Below are 19,332 nucleotides of genomic sequence, written 5' to 3'. Positions count from 1 at the left end.
TCAATTATGAGTTTTTTCATGACTTCCTGATTTTCTTCTTTAGAAACTATGGTTTCAAACAAGCTTTCCCATCCTAAAGTAGACAAAACATGTAAGTCTCTCTTGAACTGAGAATTTTAAAAAGTGACATAAAAACACACAAGGATAGTTAAAAAATATAAAGCCTTGAAATCTTAGAGAAGGATGGGAAAAAGAAGAGGAGGAAGGAAGCAGGATGACAGACGTGTGGGTGGCAAGGGTCTGAAGAAACCTACATATAGGTGGGCTGAGGAAATTATGGGACAACAAGAGGAGCCAGGCTTGATCTATTAACAAAGCACAGCTCACTAGGGTATGAGGCCCTTCTGAGCACAGCCTGTGTCCCTCAGCGTCATCTCCCAGGGCAGCTACCAGTGCACTCAGGTAAATATCAAGGGAAAAACTGCAGAGGGGCTAAAATTAAATGAAAGAGAAGAGCTCTGTCAAACACAGGATGTCAAGCAGTGCTGCTCTAGGCCTCCTCAGAATGCTGTAAATAATGGCATCCACTTACTTAAGTAATACCTACTGAGTGCCTACTGTGTGCTACACAAAGGTTAAGACTCTGAGAATGACAGGGCACAAGCCAGACAAGGGCCTACTCTCAAGGTTTACATTCTAGCAGTGTGATACAGACAATGACCAAGTAACAAATCAACAGCAGTACAAAGGAGCAGTGAGAACTGTAAGAAAACACAAACAAAGTGCTGTGTAATAAGAGTGAATGGGCAACTATTTTAAACTGGGTGATGAGAAAATGAAATTGAAGATGAGATCTAAATAACAAGCGCCGGCCAGACGAAAGTGTGGGTATAAAGGTGATTCCAGTCAGAAAGAACAGTAACACAAAGCCCTAGGCAGGAATAAGCTTCCTGTTTTCCAGGACATACAGCAGTCCATGGTAGCTGAAGCAGAGTGAACAAGGAGAGAGTGTTGCCAATGAGGAAAAGAGGTGGGCCAGGCTATATCATGGAGCGTTTTCTAGGATACAGGAAGATATTGGAAGTTCATCTGCATCACTGAGGGCTAGAAGGGACATGAAACGACGTGGTTTTTGTTTAAAAAGGATCACTCTGGTTGCTGTATGAAAAACAAACTGTAATGGGGCCGGGGAGAAAGAGAATAAGGGCAGCTGCAGAACAGGCAATGAGGAGGCCGCTGCACTCTTCCTGGATGAAGGTGGTGGCGGCTGGCACTGGCATGTGGTGATAAGAGATGGAAAGAGGTGGGCGTATCTGGGAAGTTAGGCAAGTAGCACTGGCAGGTATCTTCACCTACAAATAGAGCGCAGAGGCAATGAAAGAGGGGACTCGAGGATGACTCCTAGCTTTTGGTCTGGGCAACTCAATGGACACCAACACCATTATCATGACATTGGGGAATAGTGGGAGAAAAGAACATTATTGAGAGTAATTTTTTGTCTACCTTTTTGGTTACTTAAGATACAGTACAAGAAATGGAATCATTGATTCAAAATAAATGTATTTTCTTTTGTATTTTATGAAAGAGCTTTTATTTTCTTGACTACAAAAGAAATATATCATCATTATAAGAAAAACACAGAAAACTATAAAAATGAACATATAGCTCACCCATAGCGCAATTGTAATCACTATCGTATGTGGGAAGTAGCTCACCGGAATTTTCTGCATATAAAAAATCACTTAATTGAAAAATTAAAATGGGTTGAAATTAAGCTTCCTTTACCTTCATTTCACTTAAAAATCATGAGCTTCTCTCCATGTCAATAAATGTAGGCTGACATCATCATTTTAATGGCTATACAATATGTCCAATGCATGAAAACATCACCATTTAATAAATCCCTTTTTGAGAGTCATTTACCCTCCTCCTTTTGTGGCAGTGATGCCTCATGTTATAACAAACATTCTTTTACAACATCTTTGTAACTCTGCACAGTTATCTGTGAGGAAATTATCTTAAGATTTCTAGACTTGGAATTGATTTTAATAAAGCCAGACCATCCTCGGAAAGACTGTACCAGTTGCAGTCCCACTAACGATACTGCTTATCACTCACAGCAGTGGCAACACACTGGGTATATATTTCTTAATCCTTGGTAATAAGGGAAAAATGGTAACTTGTGCTTTGTTGGAATTTCCTTGATTTTAATTTAATGAAGTTGAATAGTGTTTCAAAAAATCCCCTGTGGATTTTTAATCAACATGCCTGGCCTTTTCAATCACAATACTCATGTCTTTGTACTGTGATGATTTACTCTTGGTACCTTTGCCTCTTTATATTATGGCTTTGTATTCCCATAACCATCTTAGCAATATTAGTAACAGAGAAAAACTGGAAACTAAAATTTCCAAAAGGAAGACTGTTCAATTGGCTTAACATACAATATAGTCCTCTCAATGAGGTAGGCCTCTATTCACTGAGGGCTGAATAACTGAAGGACATTCACAATTAAAACAGGCTCGAGAACAAACTGTATAATCAATCTTTCTGTGTCTCTCTCTCACTGTGTCTGTCTCTCACACACGAACGCATTTAAACAAATACACAGTTTGAATGGGTAACAAACAACAATAACTGATCATAGTTGGTAAAATTCCAGGTGACTTTTTCTTGCTCCTATTTTTACAACAGCATGTAGAATTTGTACAAGTTTAAAATAATTAATTTTTTAAAATGCTTGTAAAACAACACTGACAATGTGATACCAATGATTTATTTGCCAACCAGAAAGCTCAGAGCGAAATTTGAAACTCATTTACAGCTGCCATTCTGGTCTTTACTACAGATCTATTTATTTTCTAGATGTCTGATTGAATTTCTATTTTGTTATATCACTACTCTTGCAGTCAATTGCCTCACATTGTTGATGGAATGTGGCAGAAACAAAAGATCCCTGAAATGAAAGGAAAGACTGAATCTTCAAAGCAAAGAGCCCAGTAAAGTGCCAAAGAACAAAGACAAAAAAAATACTCTTTCATATAACCTAATGAAAACTCTGAATTTCAAAGATAAAGATGATGTCCTATGAGATTCCAAAGAGAAGACAGAAAAGAAAAAACAAGTTACCTATATAGGAAATAGAATTGGACTAATGGGATTATTTGTCAGCAGCACTCCATGCCCAAAGACAGTGGAGCAGTTTGGACAACATGAAGAGAAAAAAAAAAAAGAATGCCAGAATTCTAGATCTAAAACACAAATCTCAGGAGAGAAAAAAAACAACTGATTTTTGACACGTACAGATATTGCACACATAAGCATTTCTGAAAAACGTTACCCAAGAAAATATTCTAGTCGAGCCAAAGGGAAAAACGTGAAGACAGAGTTCATGAATGAAAACGCAAAAGTGAACTGACCCAGAAAGCCCATGCCCTGCCCAGGTGAGAAAAAAACACCAGACAGGTGGTAAAGCTCAACAGAGGCCTCCTCTACTGCAGAAGCACAGACAGAATTCACAGGAGAACGAATGGGGAAGCTGCTAATGCAGTCATCCAAGGGCATACAGGGAATAAGTGACATGCCTTAGGAGCTGGGATCTGGGATGCATTATTTTCTAAATTTTCACAGAAAAGAGAAGAATGGCATGATGAGTATCTGGAAGCCCACTCATATTCCGTAACTTACCGTTTGTCACACCTTCTTTCCCTCTTTCATGTATGTAAATACACACACATATATCTACTTTTTTTCCCCTGTTGAACCATGCATAATAAGTTGTATACCAAAGAAATCAAAGCAAAAGATGGTTCCAAGATCAAACTATGAGGGATGTATTGTAGTGATTAAAAAAAAAAAACAATGTAATGTTCAAGCCACTAAGGAAAATAATTTAGGAAAAGAATCAATCCAGTAAAAGCAAGGAAAAAGGAAGATAAAGGAATTATAAACCTTACACATGATATCTTGTATTACATATTCTGCAAATTACAAGACATCTGAAAACAGTGCAACCCACATTAGAATTCAACCCTCCTCTGAACCTGATGGATCAAGTAATCAAGAGAGAAAGGATCCACCTTCCCAGCACTCCCCCCTGGCCTGGTACATCAAGAAGACCCTTGAGCGCAGCTTCCTCACTGTGCCCTGGCAGTGGGAAAATGTTATGCCCATCTCCCAATTACTCTGTCACTCACCGAGATGTGCGCCTTGGGGAACTCCACTCTCCACCATCCAGGGGTCTTCTCCTTGCTCTAACTGGGAGATGACCTTTGGCTTGGAAAACAGAATCCCTGTTCATGAACAAGAAAGAGACGTGAGCGGCCATCGTAGCAGGCAGGTCCAGCCCCAGAGTGCCCAGGGCAGAAGGGCAGTACAGGGAAGGCGGAGGTTTGTTCTGAGACAGGCTTAAAATTGGGCTCCTAGAGGACGACCAGGAGGTGGTCTCAGGAAGAAAGTTAGGGCTCTGGCTGTGCACTCCTCTCGGCAGGAACACCTTGTGGGGCTCAGGGAACAGAGCTCAGTGGGCAGAAGACAGGAAAAGCAGAGAAAAGACGCCCTTCATCAACTCTACTAAGCCAAGGCCTCTCGGTACAACCAAGGGGAATGGCAATGGCCACTCTTGGAGCCCACCTGTGAGCTGACCTGGCCAAACCCTCCAAATGTGCCCCCTGAGGGTGCTAAGGTGCTCTCTTGGCAGATTCTGCATCAGGAGGAAAGTTCCTTACCCAGTGAGACCAGGATGCTGTAGTTCTCCAGCATCACCTCCCGGTACAAGGCTCTCTGAGCAGAGTCCAGGTGCAACCACTCGTCCTGGCTGAAGAACACGGCCACATCCCTGAATGTCAGGGACTCCTGGAATGGCAAACCCACTCATGTTCATCCAGGACCATCCCCACAATGGGACGACTGAGAAGCAACCCTGTCACAACTTAGGGTTCTAAGTATTTCAAGTGTTTCTGGACAACTTTTCAGTTACCAAGCACACATTTATCATTTACCTATGGTGAGTGACACACCGTCTCCTCAGGAAGCTTCAACACAGAGGCCAAACAAGAAAAGCACTTGAACCCATGAAACAAAATCAGAGCAAGAAGACGCTGAACTTTAGATTTGGAAACGTCCAATCACCTAGACCAAACCCTCATCTTACAGGTGACACCTGAGAGTCAGGTTTCGGAAGGAGGCACCAGTGCATTCACTGAGGGAGGTATAGGTGGAACACCACCAGGCTTGCCGGGAAAGGCGGTCACTGAGTCCTAGTTCTGCCTCAACTTGGGCCATCTCTGAGTCTTGGGAAAGAGGACACTGACATTCACAGGAGGGAAGGCTATGAGAATGTTTCAGGCATGGCTGTGTCAGGAGAGGTCCCAGGTGGTGGGCTACATAACCTTTCAAGTCAGAGGAGAAGGGTATGGTCAGGAGTCTCCCTCCCCACCCCAGAAGCTCCTGTTCTTCTACCTCTCTCCTCCTTCACTGGATGGAATGTCACTGCACTGAACTAGGGCCATCTCCCCTTCTTTTCTTGAGAGTCATCTTCTTGGCTGGGCACAGTGGCTCACGCCTATAATCCCAGCACTTTGGGAGGCCGAGACAGGAGGATTACTTGAGCCTAGGAGTTCGAGACCAGCCTGGGCAACATAGAGAAACCCCATCTTTGCAAAAAATAATTATTTTTAATTAATTGGGTGTGGTGGCATGTGCCTGTAGTCCCAGTTATTCAGAAGGCTGAGACAGAAGGCTCGCCTGAGCCCAGGAGGTCGAGGCTGCAGTGACGTGTGATCACACTACTGCAATCCAGCCTGGGCAACAGAGTAAGATCCTGTCTCTTAAAAAACAAAACAAAACAAAAGAATCATCTTAAAAAATCTTATTAGAAAATTGTAAAAGATCAACAAGCAAAACAAGAAGTGTTCGTCTAACTTTCTACCACCAGAAAAAGTTAACTTTTTGCTATGTCTCTTCAGATGATTTTCAGGCAAATATGGTTCTATATTTAAATAAAAATAAAATCATGTTATACAAATAACTACATCCTAGTCACCACTGTTTACATGCTGCCTAGTAGTTCACTGTATAGATGATCTAGTTTATTTAACTCACCTAGTACTGGATGTTTAAGTTGTTTTCACTTCGTTAATACTCCAAAAATGCTGAATTGAGTATCCTGTACATAATCAGAAAGGCATACAAAGCTTATCTCCTTCAGGCATATTTCTTTCTTTCTTTTTTTTTTTTGAGATGGAGTCTTCCTCTGTCACCAAGCTGGAGTGCAGTGGCGCGATCTCAGCTCACTGCAACCTCCACCTTCCAGGTTCAAGTGATTCTCCTGCCTCAGCATCTGGACTAACTAGGATTACAGGAGCACACCACCAGACCCACCACACCTGGCTTTTTTTTTTTTTTTTTGTTTGAGACGGAGTCTTGCTGTGTCACGCAGGCTGGAGTGCAGTGGCATGATCTCCGCTTACTTCAACCCCTGCCTCCCGGGTTCAGGTGATTCTCCTGCCTCAGCCTCCAGAGGAGTTGGGACTATAGGCATGGACCACCATGCCTAGCTAATTTTTGTATTTTTAGTAGAGACCAGGTTTCACCATGTTGTTCAGGCTAGCCTTGAACTTCTGACCTCAAGTGATCCACCCGCCTTGGCCTCCCAAGGTCCTGGGAATACAGGGCCTCTCTTTTTCAAATTCCCAGTGTTAGGAAGGAATTATTTGACTCCTCCATGTCTTTGTCCTCCACAGGGCAAAAACACCTAGATCTTTCACAAAGCTCTGGTAGTGGCAGTGGCCTGGCGTTGGAGCCCCATTAAGTTCTTTGTCAAAAAGTATGAGACCGGGGGCTGGGCGCAGTGGCTCACGCCCATAGTCCCAACACTTTAGGAGGCTGAGGTGGGCAGATTGCTTGAGGTCAGGAGTTCAAGACCAGCCTGGCCAACTTGGTGAAGCCTGGTCTCTACTAAAAATAAAAAACTTAGCCGGGTGTGGTGGCACACATGCCTGTAGTCCCAGCTACCAGGGAGGCTGAGGCTGCAGTGAGCCCTGTCCGTGCCACTACACTCCAGCCTGGGTAACAGAGTGAGACCCTGTCTCAAAAAAGGAAAAAAAAAAAAAGTATGAGACAGGCTCTCAGGCAAGGGAAACACCTTCCTTCCAGAGTTCCTCAGCTACCAAGCCCTCGGGTCCTTCCCTGAGCTTCACTGGGTAGAGAAGCCCAACAACAGATGAACAAGTTTACCATGTCTAGACCCTGAAGGCAGTTCAAGCAAAAAGAAGCCTTCACTCACCTGCACCTGGGCTGGCAGCAACCTCCTTGCCATTTCTCCCTCCCTGCTGCCTCTCTTGGGGAAGGCACCTGGAATGGAGAAAGAAGCTGTGAGGTCTTTTCATCCAGCCTGCATGCCCACCCTCATTAGGCCAGACCAGGTTAGAAGCCATAAGCTGAGCACCTGCAGAGAAGGAGCCCGGAACTGCCCAGGCCAGAGGGGCCCTGAGTCCAGCCACCTAAACCAGTGTGGGAAGCAGGTACACAGTCACCGGACCTGCTACCTTTCTGCCAGCGCTTTACGATAAAGACGAATGGAGCGAAGGGATGAAGACCATCTGCCGTGCCTTAACAGGGTCAAGGGCACAATCAGGCAAGGCTCATGCAGATAAAGTAATATGAAGTGACACAATATTCCACACATCTGCACTTGGATGTTGTTCAATACGAAAAACAGCAGTTGAAGAACTGATGCTCTTTTTTAGGAACAGCCAACCAAAAATTAGTCCTCTTTTCTTCCTCTTGTGAGATTTACTTCCTTTATCAAAAACAGTTATCAAAGCTGCTTAAAGGTAGCGTTACCCATTCTCCCCGGCCCCAAAAAAACAAGGGCTCAAGAAAATGGCATCACTGGCTAGAAATTGATTTAAAATTTAGAGAAATGGGAAGTAACTTAGCAAGTGGACATGGTTACGGTAAATAAAAAAGGAAATAGTTAAATCACTCTAGGACTGATTGTAGGAAAACACTGCTAAACGGGCAAGACTGCCAAAAACGAGTAAATATAAAGTTTAAACTCCGGGAAACGGAGTAGGGGGAGGCTTAAACCCACAAGCGCTAAGAGCGGAAAACCGCCTGGAGGGTTCTGGACCCTGAACCGAGGCGGCGTTTTGCAGTTTCTTTTCTGGAGCCGTTTCCCCCGGAGTCCGGCCCAGGCTGCGGCCCAGGAGTCCAGCGGCGTCGACGCGCCCTCCCGGCCTCCGCCAGGCCCTTCCCAGGCCACGCCCCCTCCGGGGCCGGGTTCACCTGCCGAGGCCGCCCCGACTCGGACGCCTGGAGCCGGGGCTCGGCGGACACGCGCAGAGGCCAGCCCTAGTCCTGGTCCCGCCGCGGCAGCCGCACGCCCTGGGCCCGCCCTCACCGGCAGCCTGTACCTGGGCCCGCCACGGCGGGGGGCGCGCAGCTGCACACCGCACAAGAGGCGAGCAGAACACCTAATTCTGAGACGTTTCCCGTCGCCGCCGGGCGCAACTGCGCCTGCGCGCCGGGGAGCCGACGGGTTTCCCTGGCTGAACCGCAGCGTTTGTCCCTCCGGACTTCATTTCCCAGACGTCTCCGCGGCGCCACCACTTACGGTGTCCGAGAGGGAACCACAGCGCCGAGAGCGGAGAACGCGGTCGGGCTGTAGAGTTCGAGAAGGCTGAAACCGAGTCCCTCAGCTTGGGCTCCAACTACTCTCCCTCCGCTAAACCACCCATTGTATTCGTAATTAGAATGACAACAATAGTAAGACGGAAAAGTGAGTATGAATTTTTAAATGTGGAAGACTAGCCGCTGCTGATTATTCGCAGGTGGTGGCAGAACTATTACAGTCCATTCTGCAGTTTTAATTAAAAAGGAATTGTGTCTAAATTTTGTAATCTCGGCCGGGCGCGGTATAATGAGCATTTCTTTGATTTATAAAACATTATCTCATATGCTTATTTTCATTTATTTATTTATTTTTAAATTATTCTTTCTTTTCCCAATTATGTTTTGAGGCTGTAGGGAAAAAATGAGAAAAACTTTAATATGGACCAAAAAATGTACTGGATATCCGGCCTGGAATGCCCTCAGGGACTACCTCAACCTTTTATTGTCTTGAAGCTATTTACAACCCTGGAAGTTGTAGTAAACTTCTTTTTTTTTTTTTTTTGAGACGGAGTCTCGCTGTCGCCCAGGCTGGAGTGCAATGGCGCGATCTCGGCTCACTACAAGCTCCGCCTCCCGGGTTCACGCCATTCTCCTGCCTCAGCCTCCAGAGTAGCTGGGACTACAGGCGCCCCCACCACGCCCAGGTAATTTTTTGTATTTTTAATAGAGATGGGGTTTCACTGTTAGCCAGCATGGTCTCCATCTCCTGACCTCGTGATCCACCCATCTCGGCCTCCCAAAGTGCTGGGACTACAGGCGTGAGCCACTGCGCCCGGCCAGAAAACTTCTAATTATGCAACTGTTCTTGTTTATAGAAATGCAGATTGATTGTGTCTGGTAGAATGCAATTGCCACTTCTCTACAAATGTATTGTTCTTTTGTTAAGATGCTGTAAAAACTCTTGTTGCCCTGTGAATAGAACCTTTTGCGCATCTATTTGTAAATCCATTTCAGCTTATATATGTGTGGTTCTTTGAGTTTTCCTTTGAACTAATTTTAAAAATCTTACTGATTCCCTCATTAGTTAGATAAAAATCTTACCCTCTGTCCATTTTATATTTGTATGAGAGCCATAATATTACCTTTTTTCCTTTATTCTATAACAAGGACTTAGTGTTTTCTTTCGATATTTGTATCTTTTTGTTACAAATATTATACTAGTTTTTAATTTTTCTTACAATCTTTCATGACATTCTGAAATTTAAATGCCTTTGTAATTCATTCATAACAATATCTTTTGTGTCATTTATTCAATTGAGGAAAGCATAGGAAAAGAACTTGCCCATCCAGAGACCAGCTCTGTCTGGCATTTTATTCTAGCTATATTTTTCAGTGAGTTATCTGTATCAAAGAAACACATGCACATAGTATATACACCAACTGGTAGGGGAAGTTCCATTATGAAACAGCAGGCCCTTATACCACTCCTCCCCAAAGAGGCTACCACAGCTAGAAGTTACCTCTTTCAAGCTTATTTGTTTCTTCTGGAATTTACATCCCTATTTCCAAATTAGAAAACAACAACAATAATTATGCTGCCTTTTTTCTACTTTCAGGTATTAAATATTGACACTGTTTACTCTGTGGTTTATTATTTTTTAATTAGGAAACATCTGATGCAATGCTTGAGAACGATAAATCAATTTCTTTTTCACCAATAGAAAAAGTACAAGTAACTGCTTAGAGGCTTGTTGTGAGGATTAACTGAGGTATAAAATATAAAAGTGATAAAAGCAGAAGGCAGAGAGGGACAGGTTCCCAGAGTAACCAGTCCTGGGTAAATCCTCGGACTGAATTGAGAATCCTCCTTCCCATTTGGCACACCTTCCTCTGATTGATCCCCATCCTTCGTCTGTTTTACGTATACCTACCCTTTCCTAATTGGTTTTCTACACTATCATGCCCACCTTTGAGTGGTATCTTCACTTTCACCTTTTGTGCATACTCACAAACCAATCAGCACACACTCCCCATTCTGAGACAATAAAAAGCCCAGGCTCAGTCATATGGGGAACACTCCTGCCTTCAGGTAGGGGGACCACCCCGTGTTCCCTCCCCATTAGAAGCTGTTTCAGCGCTCAATAAAACTCCCTGCCTGACTCACTCTTTGAGTGTCTGCATGCTTAATTCTTCCTGGTTGTGAGACAAAAACCCAGACTTAGCTAAGCTATGGAGCAAAAATCCTGCATCAAAAGCACTTGGGACAGTGGCAAATAGCAAACACTATATATGTATTAGGCATTATCATCTTATTATTATTTTCATTATTGCTTATTATTGTCCCCATTCTCCACCACCACCAGTGGTAACAATCCTCCTGGATTTGTTTTTCTTATTCCACTGATTCTTAAAAAATAAAATTTCCAAATATGTATCCATAAAATATATGTCTAATTTTCTGCAGCTCGCTGTTTTGCTCATCATTGTGTTTGTAAGATTCAACTATGTTGATAGATGTCAGTGAAATTCTTAATTTTGATTGTTCTTTAGTGTACATTGTGCAACTGTACAACAATTTATTCATTATTCTGTCAGTGGTCATTGTGAGTTTTTTCCACAAACAACACATATTGAATCCTGGTGTCCATATAATGAGAAATTTTTTTGGGGGGTGGCATTTGCAGAAGTGGAATTTCAGGGCTTTGGGTATATGCATTGTGAACCCCAAATATCTGAGACAGTTCTCCGTTAATTTAGAAAGTTTATTTTGTCAAGGTTGAGGATGCGTGCCTGTGACACAGCCTCAGGAGGTCCTGACAACATGCGCCCGAGGTGGTCAGGGCACAGCTTGGTTTTATACATTTTAGGGATACATGAGACATCAATCAATATATGTAAGATATACATTGGTTGCATCCAGAAAGTTGGGACCACTCAAGCGGGGAGGGGGCTTCCAGGTTATAGGTAGGTGAGAGACAAAGGGTTCCATTCTTTTCAGTTTCTTTTTTGTTTGTTTGTTTTGAGGTGGAGTCTCACTCTGTTGCCCAGTCTAGAGTGTAGTGGCATGATCCTGGCTCATTGCAACCTCTGCCTTCTAGGTTCAAGCAATTCTTCTGACTCAGGCTCCTGAGTAGCTGGGATTATGGGTGCTTGCCACCGCATCCAGCTAATTTTTGTATTTTTAGTAGAGATGGAGTTTTGCCATGTTGGCCAGGCTGGTCTTGAACTCCTGACATCAAGTGGTCCACCCACCTCAGCCTCCCAATGTGCTGGGATTATAGGCATGAGCCACCGTGCAGGGCTGCATTCTTTTCTGTTTCTGATTAGCCTCTCCAAAGGAGGCAATCAGATATGCATTTATCTCATTGAGCAGAAGGATAACTTTGAATAGAATGGGAGGCAGGTTTGCCCTAAACAGTTCCTAGCTTGACTTTTCCCTTTAGCTGTGTGATTTTGGGGCCCCAAGATTTATTTTCCTTTCACAGCATCTTCAACTTGACAATATAATGCCAAACTATGAAGTGATTAAACCAATTTACAGTAAAAATGTTTTATGAGAGTTCTTCACAATTCAATCAGGTGGAACAAAAAAATTAAATGGTAACTCATTGATGTTTTAATTTTAATTTTATTGATTGTTAAGGAAGTTGAACTTCTCCTATGTTTACGGTCAGTTTGAGTTTCTTCTTTTGTGAAGTGCCCTGAAGTGTTCTGACAATGTTTCCATTGCATTGTTTGTGCCTTTCTCACTGATTCATGTCTTATACCTATTATGCATATGGATTATTTGTCAATTACCTGCATTGCAAATGTCTTCTGGCAGTTCGTGGCAACAATTTTCATTCCCTTTATGGTGTATTTTGGTGAACAAAAGTTTGTAGTTTTATAGGCAATTTAGTAATTCTTTTCCCTTTGGGCTAGAATGTTTAGTGTTTCTTTAACCATATTTAACAATCACTATACTTAGTTCAAAGAACATATTCTCATACATTGAAAAATCTTTTAATTTTCTTGTGATATTTTTCTTTATCCATCTAGAATTAATTTTATGTATGGTATGAGGTAGGGATCCAATTTCATTCTTTTTCATTATGGTTACCTAAATTACTCAAAATCTTTTATTGATAATTTGTCCTTTTCCCTATAATTTGAAATGTCAGTTTTCCATATATATGGATTTCCATTAATAAATTTTCTATATATATGTGTAACTTATTTTAAGAACTCTCTATTCTATACGGTTCATCTATATGTCTAAATCTGCACCATTATTGCTTATAAATTAATATAGCTTTGTGATACATCTTGATACATCATCTTGTTTTATCCTTGAAGAGGCACCTGATTATCTTTAGTCCTTTGATGTTCTACATATATTTTAGAATCAGCATGTTTCCCTGTGAACACCTTTTGGATATAGTTTGGGGCTATATTGAATCTGTAGATCAATTTGAAAAGCAGCAGAATCTTTACATGATTGAGTCTTCCTATCCATGGACATTTTAACCACCCAATTTATCTAGTTCTTCTCTAAGTCTTTAAATAAAGTGTCTTAAGAGTCTCCTTAAAGATTTTTGCCCACCTTTGTTTAGATAATTCCTAGTTATTCTATATATTTTTGTAGCTCTTATAAATGGAATCTTTTTTAAGATTATGTTTTCTAACTTTTTGTGGCTGGTGTATAAAAGGCAAATGATTTTAGAATTGCTCTTGTATTTATATATTATTTTCTATGTAGGTATCATGGTTAATTTTATGTATCAACTTGACTGGTTCGTGGGGTGCCCAGACATTTGGCCAGACAGTATTCTGAGTGTGTCTGTGAAGGCATTTCCAGATGAGCTAACATCTGAATCAGTAGACTGAGTGAAGTAGATTGGTTTAATGCAGTGTAAGTGGGTCTTATCCAATCAATTGAAGCTCTGAACAGAACACAAAAGGTGACCTTTTCCTGAGTAAGAAGGAACTCCTCTTGCCTTGACTGTATTGAGCTGGGACATCAGTTTTTTCTGGCTTTGGACTCAAACTGAAACATCAGCTTTGCATGGGTCTCAAGGCTACTGGCTGGACTGGAACTTATACCATGGGCTCTCCTGATTCTCGGCTCTTTGGACTCAGACTGAAACTACACTATGGCTCTCCTGGGTCTCCAACTTGCCAGTTGTAGATCTTGGAACCTTTCATTCTTCATAACTGCATGAGCCAATTCCTTCTAATAAATATATATAATATATCTGTCTATATAATAAATAAATAACTCTATCTATGTACTTACACAACTGTGTTTGTTACATCTATCTATCTTATCTATCTATCTACCTACCTACCGATCTATCTATTCTCTGTGTCTCTGGAGAACCCTGACATAGTAAGCAATCATATCACCTGCAAATGATGAAAGCTGAGTATTTTCCAAATCAATCATTATACGTCTTTTTTCTTGCACTGATGAGTGCCCCCAAGAGGGAATGATAATTGGAATTATTGTCTTGCTCTGATTTTTAAGGAAGTAGATACTTCAAATAATTCATCATGGAGTGCAATATTTTCTGTAGGCTTTTAGTAGATAACTTCATCACTTTAAAGAAGATCCTTAGATTATGAAACATTTAAAATTATGAATGAATATTAGATGTTATCAAATACTTTTTCTGCATCCATTTAGATAATCATGTTTTTCCTTTAATCTGTTAATGCAGTGAATTATATTAATAGATTTCCTAAGTCATTAATCTGCTAAAGTGCATTTCTGGGACAAACCAGACTTGGTTATGACATTTTATGTATTTCAGTTTGCAAATATTGGACTAGGATTTTTGTATCTATATTCCTTAGTTTGACCTGTAAATTTTATTTCTCATACTAAGTATTAGCCTCACGAAAGGCATTGTCAAATGTTTTCTTTTCTTCTATTCTGAAATTGTTTTTGAAAAAAATATATTTTGTTGCAGCACATGTTTCTGTATTGTGGATTAGCTTGATATGTGGAAAGTGTCTTGGTTTGTGTGGGATTTCCCCCCAGCATATTAATATTTTACACTCAAAGTAAGAGGATCTGAATGCAGGCAAACAACACAGCTGAGAGAGTACAACTTGAGAATATGAGCTGTGCCTGTTGTAGCTTTGACTCACAGTCTCTCTCAGCTTAGTGTGGCCCCTTGTTCTCTCACAAACACTTCTGTTGGGTCTTCATAACTCAGTGGCATCAACCCTTCATCAAATCCTTTCCCTCCAACATACTTTCATCTTTCTTAAAAGGTCAAGTTCTCAGTTTACTATAGTTTGTATGTATAGATATGCATATATGTACTTATGTTTTTAACAATTTATTATGCCCTTTTAACTTTGCTATTATTTTTCATTAGGATTGTGGTTTTCATTAGTGTTCTGGTTCCAAACCTCCTTATGTTTTGAATGGTCTGTTACAATCCTATTATTCCAATACCTTTATTTATTTTTTGTCTTCAGTACAACACAATAATTTTCAGAAATACCTATACTGTGGTCTAGCAGAAACACCTTATTCATTCCTTGATTATTTTGTGGCATTTGTCTGAGCCTGGATCTCCACTTGCTGTCCCCTCTGCCTGGGAGCCATCAAAGTTGCTTTTTTCACGCATTCCTTCTAGTCTCTGCCCAAGTATTTCCTACCATAGAGGCCTTCTATATACCGAACTTGGTATCCACATGCAAAAGAATGAAGTTGGACCCCTACCTCACATCATATACAAAAATTAACTCCACATGGATCAAAGACCTAAATGTGGGAGCTAAAGCAATAGAAAACTATATAGGTGGTGGTTCCCCAACACTGTGAATGCCCTATGATTATAGAATGGGAAACTACAACAACCGATCAGGCAGGACTACTCATGGCCAAGCCCTTTTAGGAATAAAAGTTTGGGTAGCCCCACCAGGTTAAGATCCACAGCCAGCTGAAGTGTGTGCTGAGGGCAACAGCAATATGGAATGGGTAGTGGAAGAAGATAGTAATAAGTACTACCTATGACTACATGACCAGTGATAGAAATGAAGACTGTACTTGAGTATTTTTTCCTTGTTTGGTTATTAATATGTTTTGGTAATATTTTTTCCCTCTCTTATCCCTCATCATGTAACATACAATGTGTTTGACTTTATGTCATAGTATTTAAGTATGGTTAACTTTGCATCATAGTGTTTAAGTTATGGCACCTCAAGCAGAAGAGCAAACATCACCTAAAGACTTTTCATCTTCTGGGGAAAGAATTAGTGCACTTTCAGTTGTATGCAGGGGTTTATCATGTTAGGCAGAAGTACGACCTTTAGTTGTCTTGGTTTGGAGATTAAATATGGTTTAAGCAGATACATATGCATGCCAAGTTGACAAGTGGTAGACTTCTGATGATTAATTCTATGTGTCAAGTTGTCTAGCCCACAATACTGATATTTAGTTAAATATTATTTTAGATGTGTCCGTGAGAGTGTTTTTGGATGATATTTACATTTAAAACAGTGGGCTTTGAGTAAAGCAGATTGCCTTCCATAATGTGGGTGGGCCTCATCCAATCAGCTGAAGGCCTGACTAGAAGAAAAAACAGATCTCACCAGAGCAAGAAGGAATTCTGCCAGCAGATGGCCTTCGGACTTGAGCTGCAACATTGACTCTTCCTGGGGCTCCAGACTGCCAGACTGGCTAGCCTCCATAATCACACAAGCCAATTCCTTAAAACAAACCTCTCTCTCTCTCTCTCTCTCTCACTGTGTGTGTGTGTGTGTGTGTGTGTGTGTGTGTGTGTAAGAGTTCTGTACAAATTTTAAATGTTAGACCCTTATCAGATGTATAGAATGTATCAAATGTTTAAAGATATTTTCTACTGTTCTCTGGTTTCCTTTTTTAGTTTCTTGATAGTTTTCTTCGATGGCAAAAGTTTTACATTTTGTTTTTAATTTACTTTGTTTAATTAAAAGTTTCCAATTTATTATTTCTTGGAGTGTTTGTGCTTTTCATACCATATCTAAGAAACTGTTGCCTAATCCAAGGGAATAATTATTTACATCTATGTTTTATTCTAAGAGTTTTATAGTTTTAAATCTTACATTGAAGTCTTTGAACCATTTTGATTAAATTTTGTGTATGATGTGAGGAAAGAGTCCAGATTCATATTTTTGCATATATATCCAGTTATCCCAGCACCGTTTGTTAAGAGACCATTTTTTTCCACATTAAATGGTTTCACCACCCTTGTCAAAAATCAGTTGGCTGTAGATTTTGATCCCTTCCTTGAAAATCAATTGACTGTAAATGTGTTAGAATATATTTTTGGACTCCTAATTTTATTCCATTGATCTGGATATCCTTATGCCCATACCACACAGTTTTGATCAGGGCCCATTGCAATTCCATATATATGTGAGGATTGGCTTTGCCATTTCTGAAAAATATTAAATCTTCCAATCCATGAACACAGGGTATCTTTCTATTTATTTTAAGTTTTCTTTAATTTATTTCAGCCTTATTTTATAGTTATTAGTGCCCAAGTCTCTCACTTTCTTGGTGAAATTTATTGCTAAGTATTTTATTCTTTTGAATACTGCTGTGAAAGGCATTTGTTTTTAATTTACTTTTGAGCTTAATTTAATTTACTTAATTTAATTTTTATTTACTTTTGAGCTTATTGCTGATGTATATAGAAACATTTTCACATATTGATCCTATACACTGCAAATTTGATGAATTAATTTATTAACTATAGTAGGGTTTTTTTGAACATCCTTTGTGATTTTTTCCAAATAAAGGGTCATGTCATCTCTGAATAGAGAGTTTTACTTCTTATTTTCCAGTATACATGTCTTTTATTTCTTTTTCTTGCCTAATTGCTCTGGCTAGAACTTCTGGTACAATGTTGAATAGCAGTGGTGAAAGTGGGCATTCTTGTGTTGCTCCTGATTTTAGGGGGAAAGCTTTCATCTTTTACCATTGAGTATGTTAGCCATGAGTTTTTCATAAATTCCCTTTACTGTGTTGAATGAGTCCCTTTCTTATTCCTAGTTTTCTGAATGTTTTTATTCTAAAAGTATGTTCAATTTTTAAAAAATGCTTTTCCTGGATTGATTGAGATTGATTGAGATGCTTATGTGGCTTTTTTCCTTCATTCTACTAATGTGGTGAGTTATAGTGATAGATTTTCATATGTTGAACCACCTTTGCATTTCTGAGATTAATCTCACATGCTCGTGGTGCATAATCCTTTTTATACGCTGCTGGATTCCGTTTTCTAGTATTGTGCTGATGATTTTTTGCATCTATATTCATAAGTGATAGTGGTCTATAGTTTACTTGTGTATCTTTGTCTGGTTTGGTACCAGGTTAATGCGGGCCTCATATATAGAATGGAGGAAGTGTTCTCTCTTTTGTTGTTTTCTGGGTTTTTTTTTGTTTTTTTTTTTTTTTAAGAGTTTGAGATGGATAGGTGTTAACTGTTTGCTAGAACTCACCCAGTGAAACAAAGATTTTTCCTTTTTGGGAGATTTTTGATTACTGATAACAATATAGGTCTGTTAAGATTTTCTTTTCTTTTTTTTTTTTTTTTTTTTAGAGACAGAGCTCTGTCACCCAGGCTGGAGTGCAGTGGCATGATCTCGGCTCACTGCAAGCTCCGCCTCCCAGGTTCACGCCATTCTCCTGCCTCAGCCTCCTGAGTAGCTAGGACTACAGGTGCCCGCCATCATGCCTGGCTAATTTTTTATATTTTTAGTAGAGATGGGGTTTCACCGTGTTAGCCAGGATGGCCTTGATCTCCTGACCTCGTGATCCGCTCGCCTCAGCCTCCCAAAGTGCTGAGATTACAGGCATGAGCCACCGTGCCTGGCCAGGTCTGTTAAGATTTTCTACTTTCTTCTTGAGTCAGTATTGGTAGTGTGTCTGGAATTGGTGGGTTCTTGGTCTCACTGACTTCAAGAATGAAGCCGCAGACCCTCGTGGTGAGTGTTACAGTTCTTAAAGGCGGCATGTCCGGAGTTTGTTCCTTCTGATGTTCGGATGTGTTCGGAGTTTCTTCCTTCTGGTGGGTTCGTGGTCTCACTGGCTCAGGAGTTAAGCTGTAGATCTTCGTGGTGAGTGTTACAGCTCTTAAGGCGGCACGTCTGGAGTTGTTTGTTCCTCCCGGTGGGTTCATGGTATCCCTGGCTTCAGGAGTGAAGCTGCAGACCTTCTTGGTGAGTGTTACAGCTCAAAAAGGCAGTGTGAGCAGCAGAGTGCACAGCAGCAAGATTTATTGCAAAGAGTGAAAGAACAAAACTTCCACAGTGTGGAAGGGGACCTGAGCAGCTTGCCACTGCTGGCTTGGACAGCCTGCTTTTTTTGTTCTCTTATCTGGCCCCACCCACATCCTGCTGATTGGTCCATTTTACAGAGAGCCAATCGGTCTGTTTTACAGAGAGCTGATTGGTCCATTTTGACAGGGTGCTGATTGGTGCGTTTACAATCCCTGAGCTAGACACAAAAGTTCTCCACCTCCCCACTAGATTAGCTAGATACAGAGTGTCCATTGGTGTATTTACAAACCCTGAGCTAGACACAGAGTGCTGATTGGTGCATTGACAAACCCTGAGGTAGACACAGGGTGCTGATTGGTGTATTTACAATCCCTGAGCTAGACATAAAGATTCTCCAAGTCCCCACCAGACTCAGGAGCCCAGCTGGCTTCACCCAGTGGATCCTGCACTGGGGCTGCAGGTGGAGCTGCCTGCCAGTCCCGTGCCCTGCGTCTGCACTCCTCAGCCCTTGGGCAGTCG

The 19,332-nt window shown here is 41.1% G+C and overlaps 1 protein-coding gene across 1 annotated transcript in view; it reads right to left on the bottom strand.

Annotated features, from left to right (window-relative positions):
• Positions 1-16,242, bottom strand: part of LOC116471935 (zinc finger protein 28 homolog) — a 93,733-nt gene extending 77,491 nt beyond the window's left edge. Inside the window, exons 1-6 of the mRNA XM_058440388.1 lie at positions 16,144-16,242; positions 10,721-10,749; positions 8,230-8,492; positions 7,226-7,293; positions 4,668-4,794; positions 4,137-4,232 (exon numbers count right to left, since the gene is read on the bottom strand). Of these exons, the coding sequence (XP_058296371.1) occupies positions 4,137-4,232; positions 4,668-4,794; positions 7,226-7,293; positions 8,230-8,492; positions 10,721-10,749; positions 16,144-16,242 (682 nt within the window). The remainder of the gene's footprint in view (positions 1-4,136; positions 4,233-4,667; positions 4,795-7,225; positions 7,294-8,229; positions 8,493-10,720; positions 10,750-16,143) is intronic.
• Between the last annotated feature and the right edge of the window lie 3,090 nt (positions 16,243-19,332).

This window comes from Hylobates moloch, unplaced genomic scaffold, assembly GCF_009828535.3.
Source record: "Hylobates moloch isolate HMO894 unplaced genomic scaffold, HMol_V3 SCAFFOLD_6, whole genome shotgun sequence".
In the NCBI taxonomy this organism is placed as follows: Eukaryota; Metazoa; Chordata; class Mammalia; order Primates; family Hylobatidae; genus Hylobates; species Hylobates moloch.
Note: the sequence above shows the minus strand (reverse complement) of the source record. Positions and strands in the feature narration are given on the sequence as shown.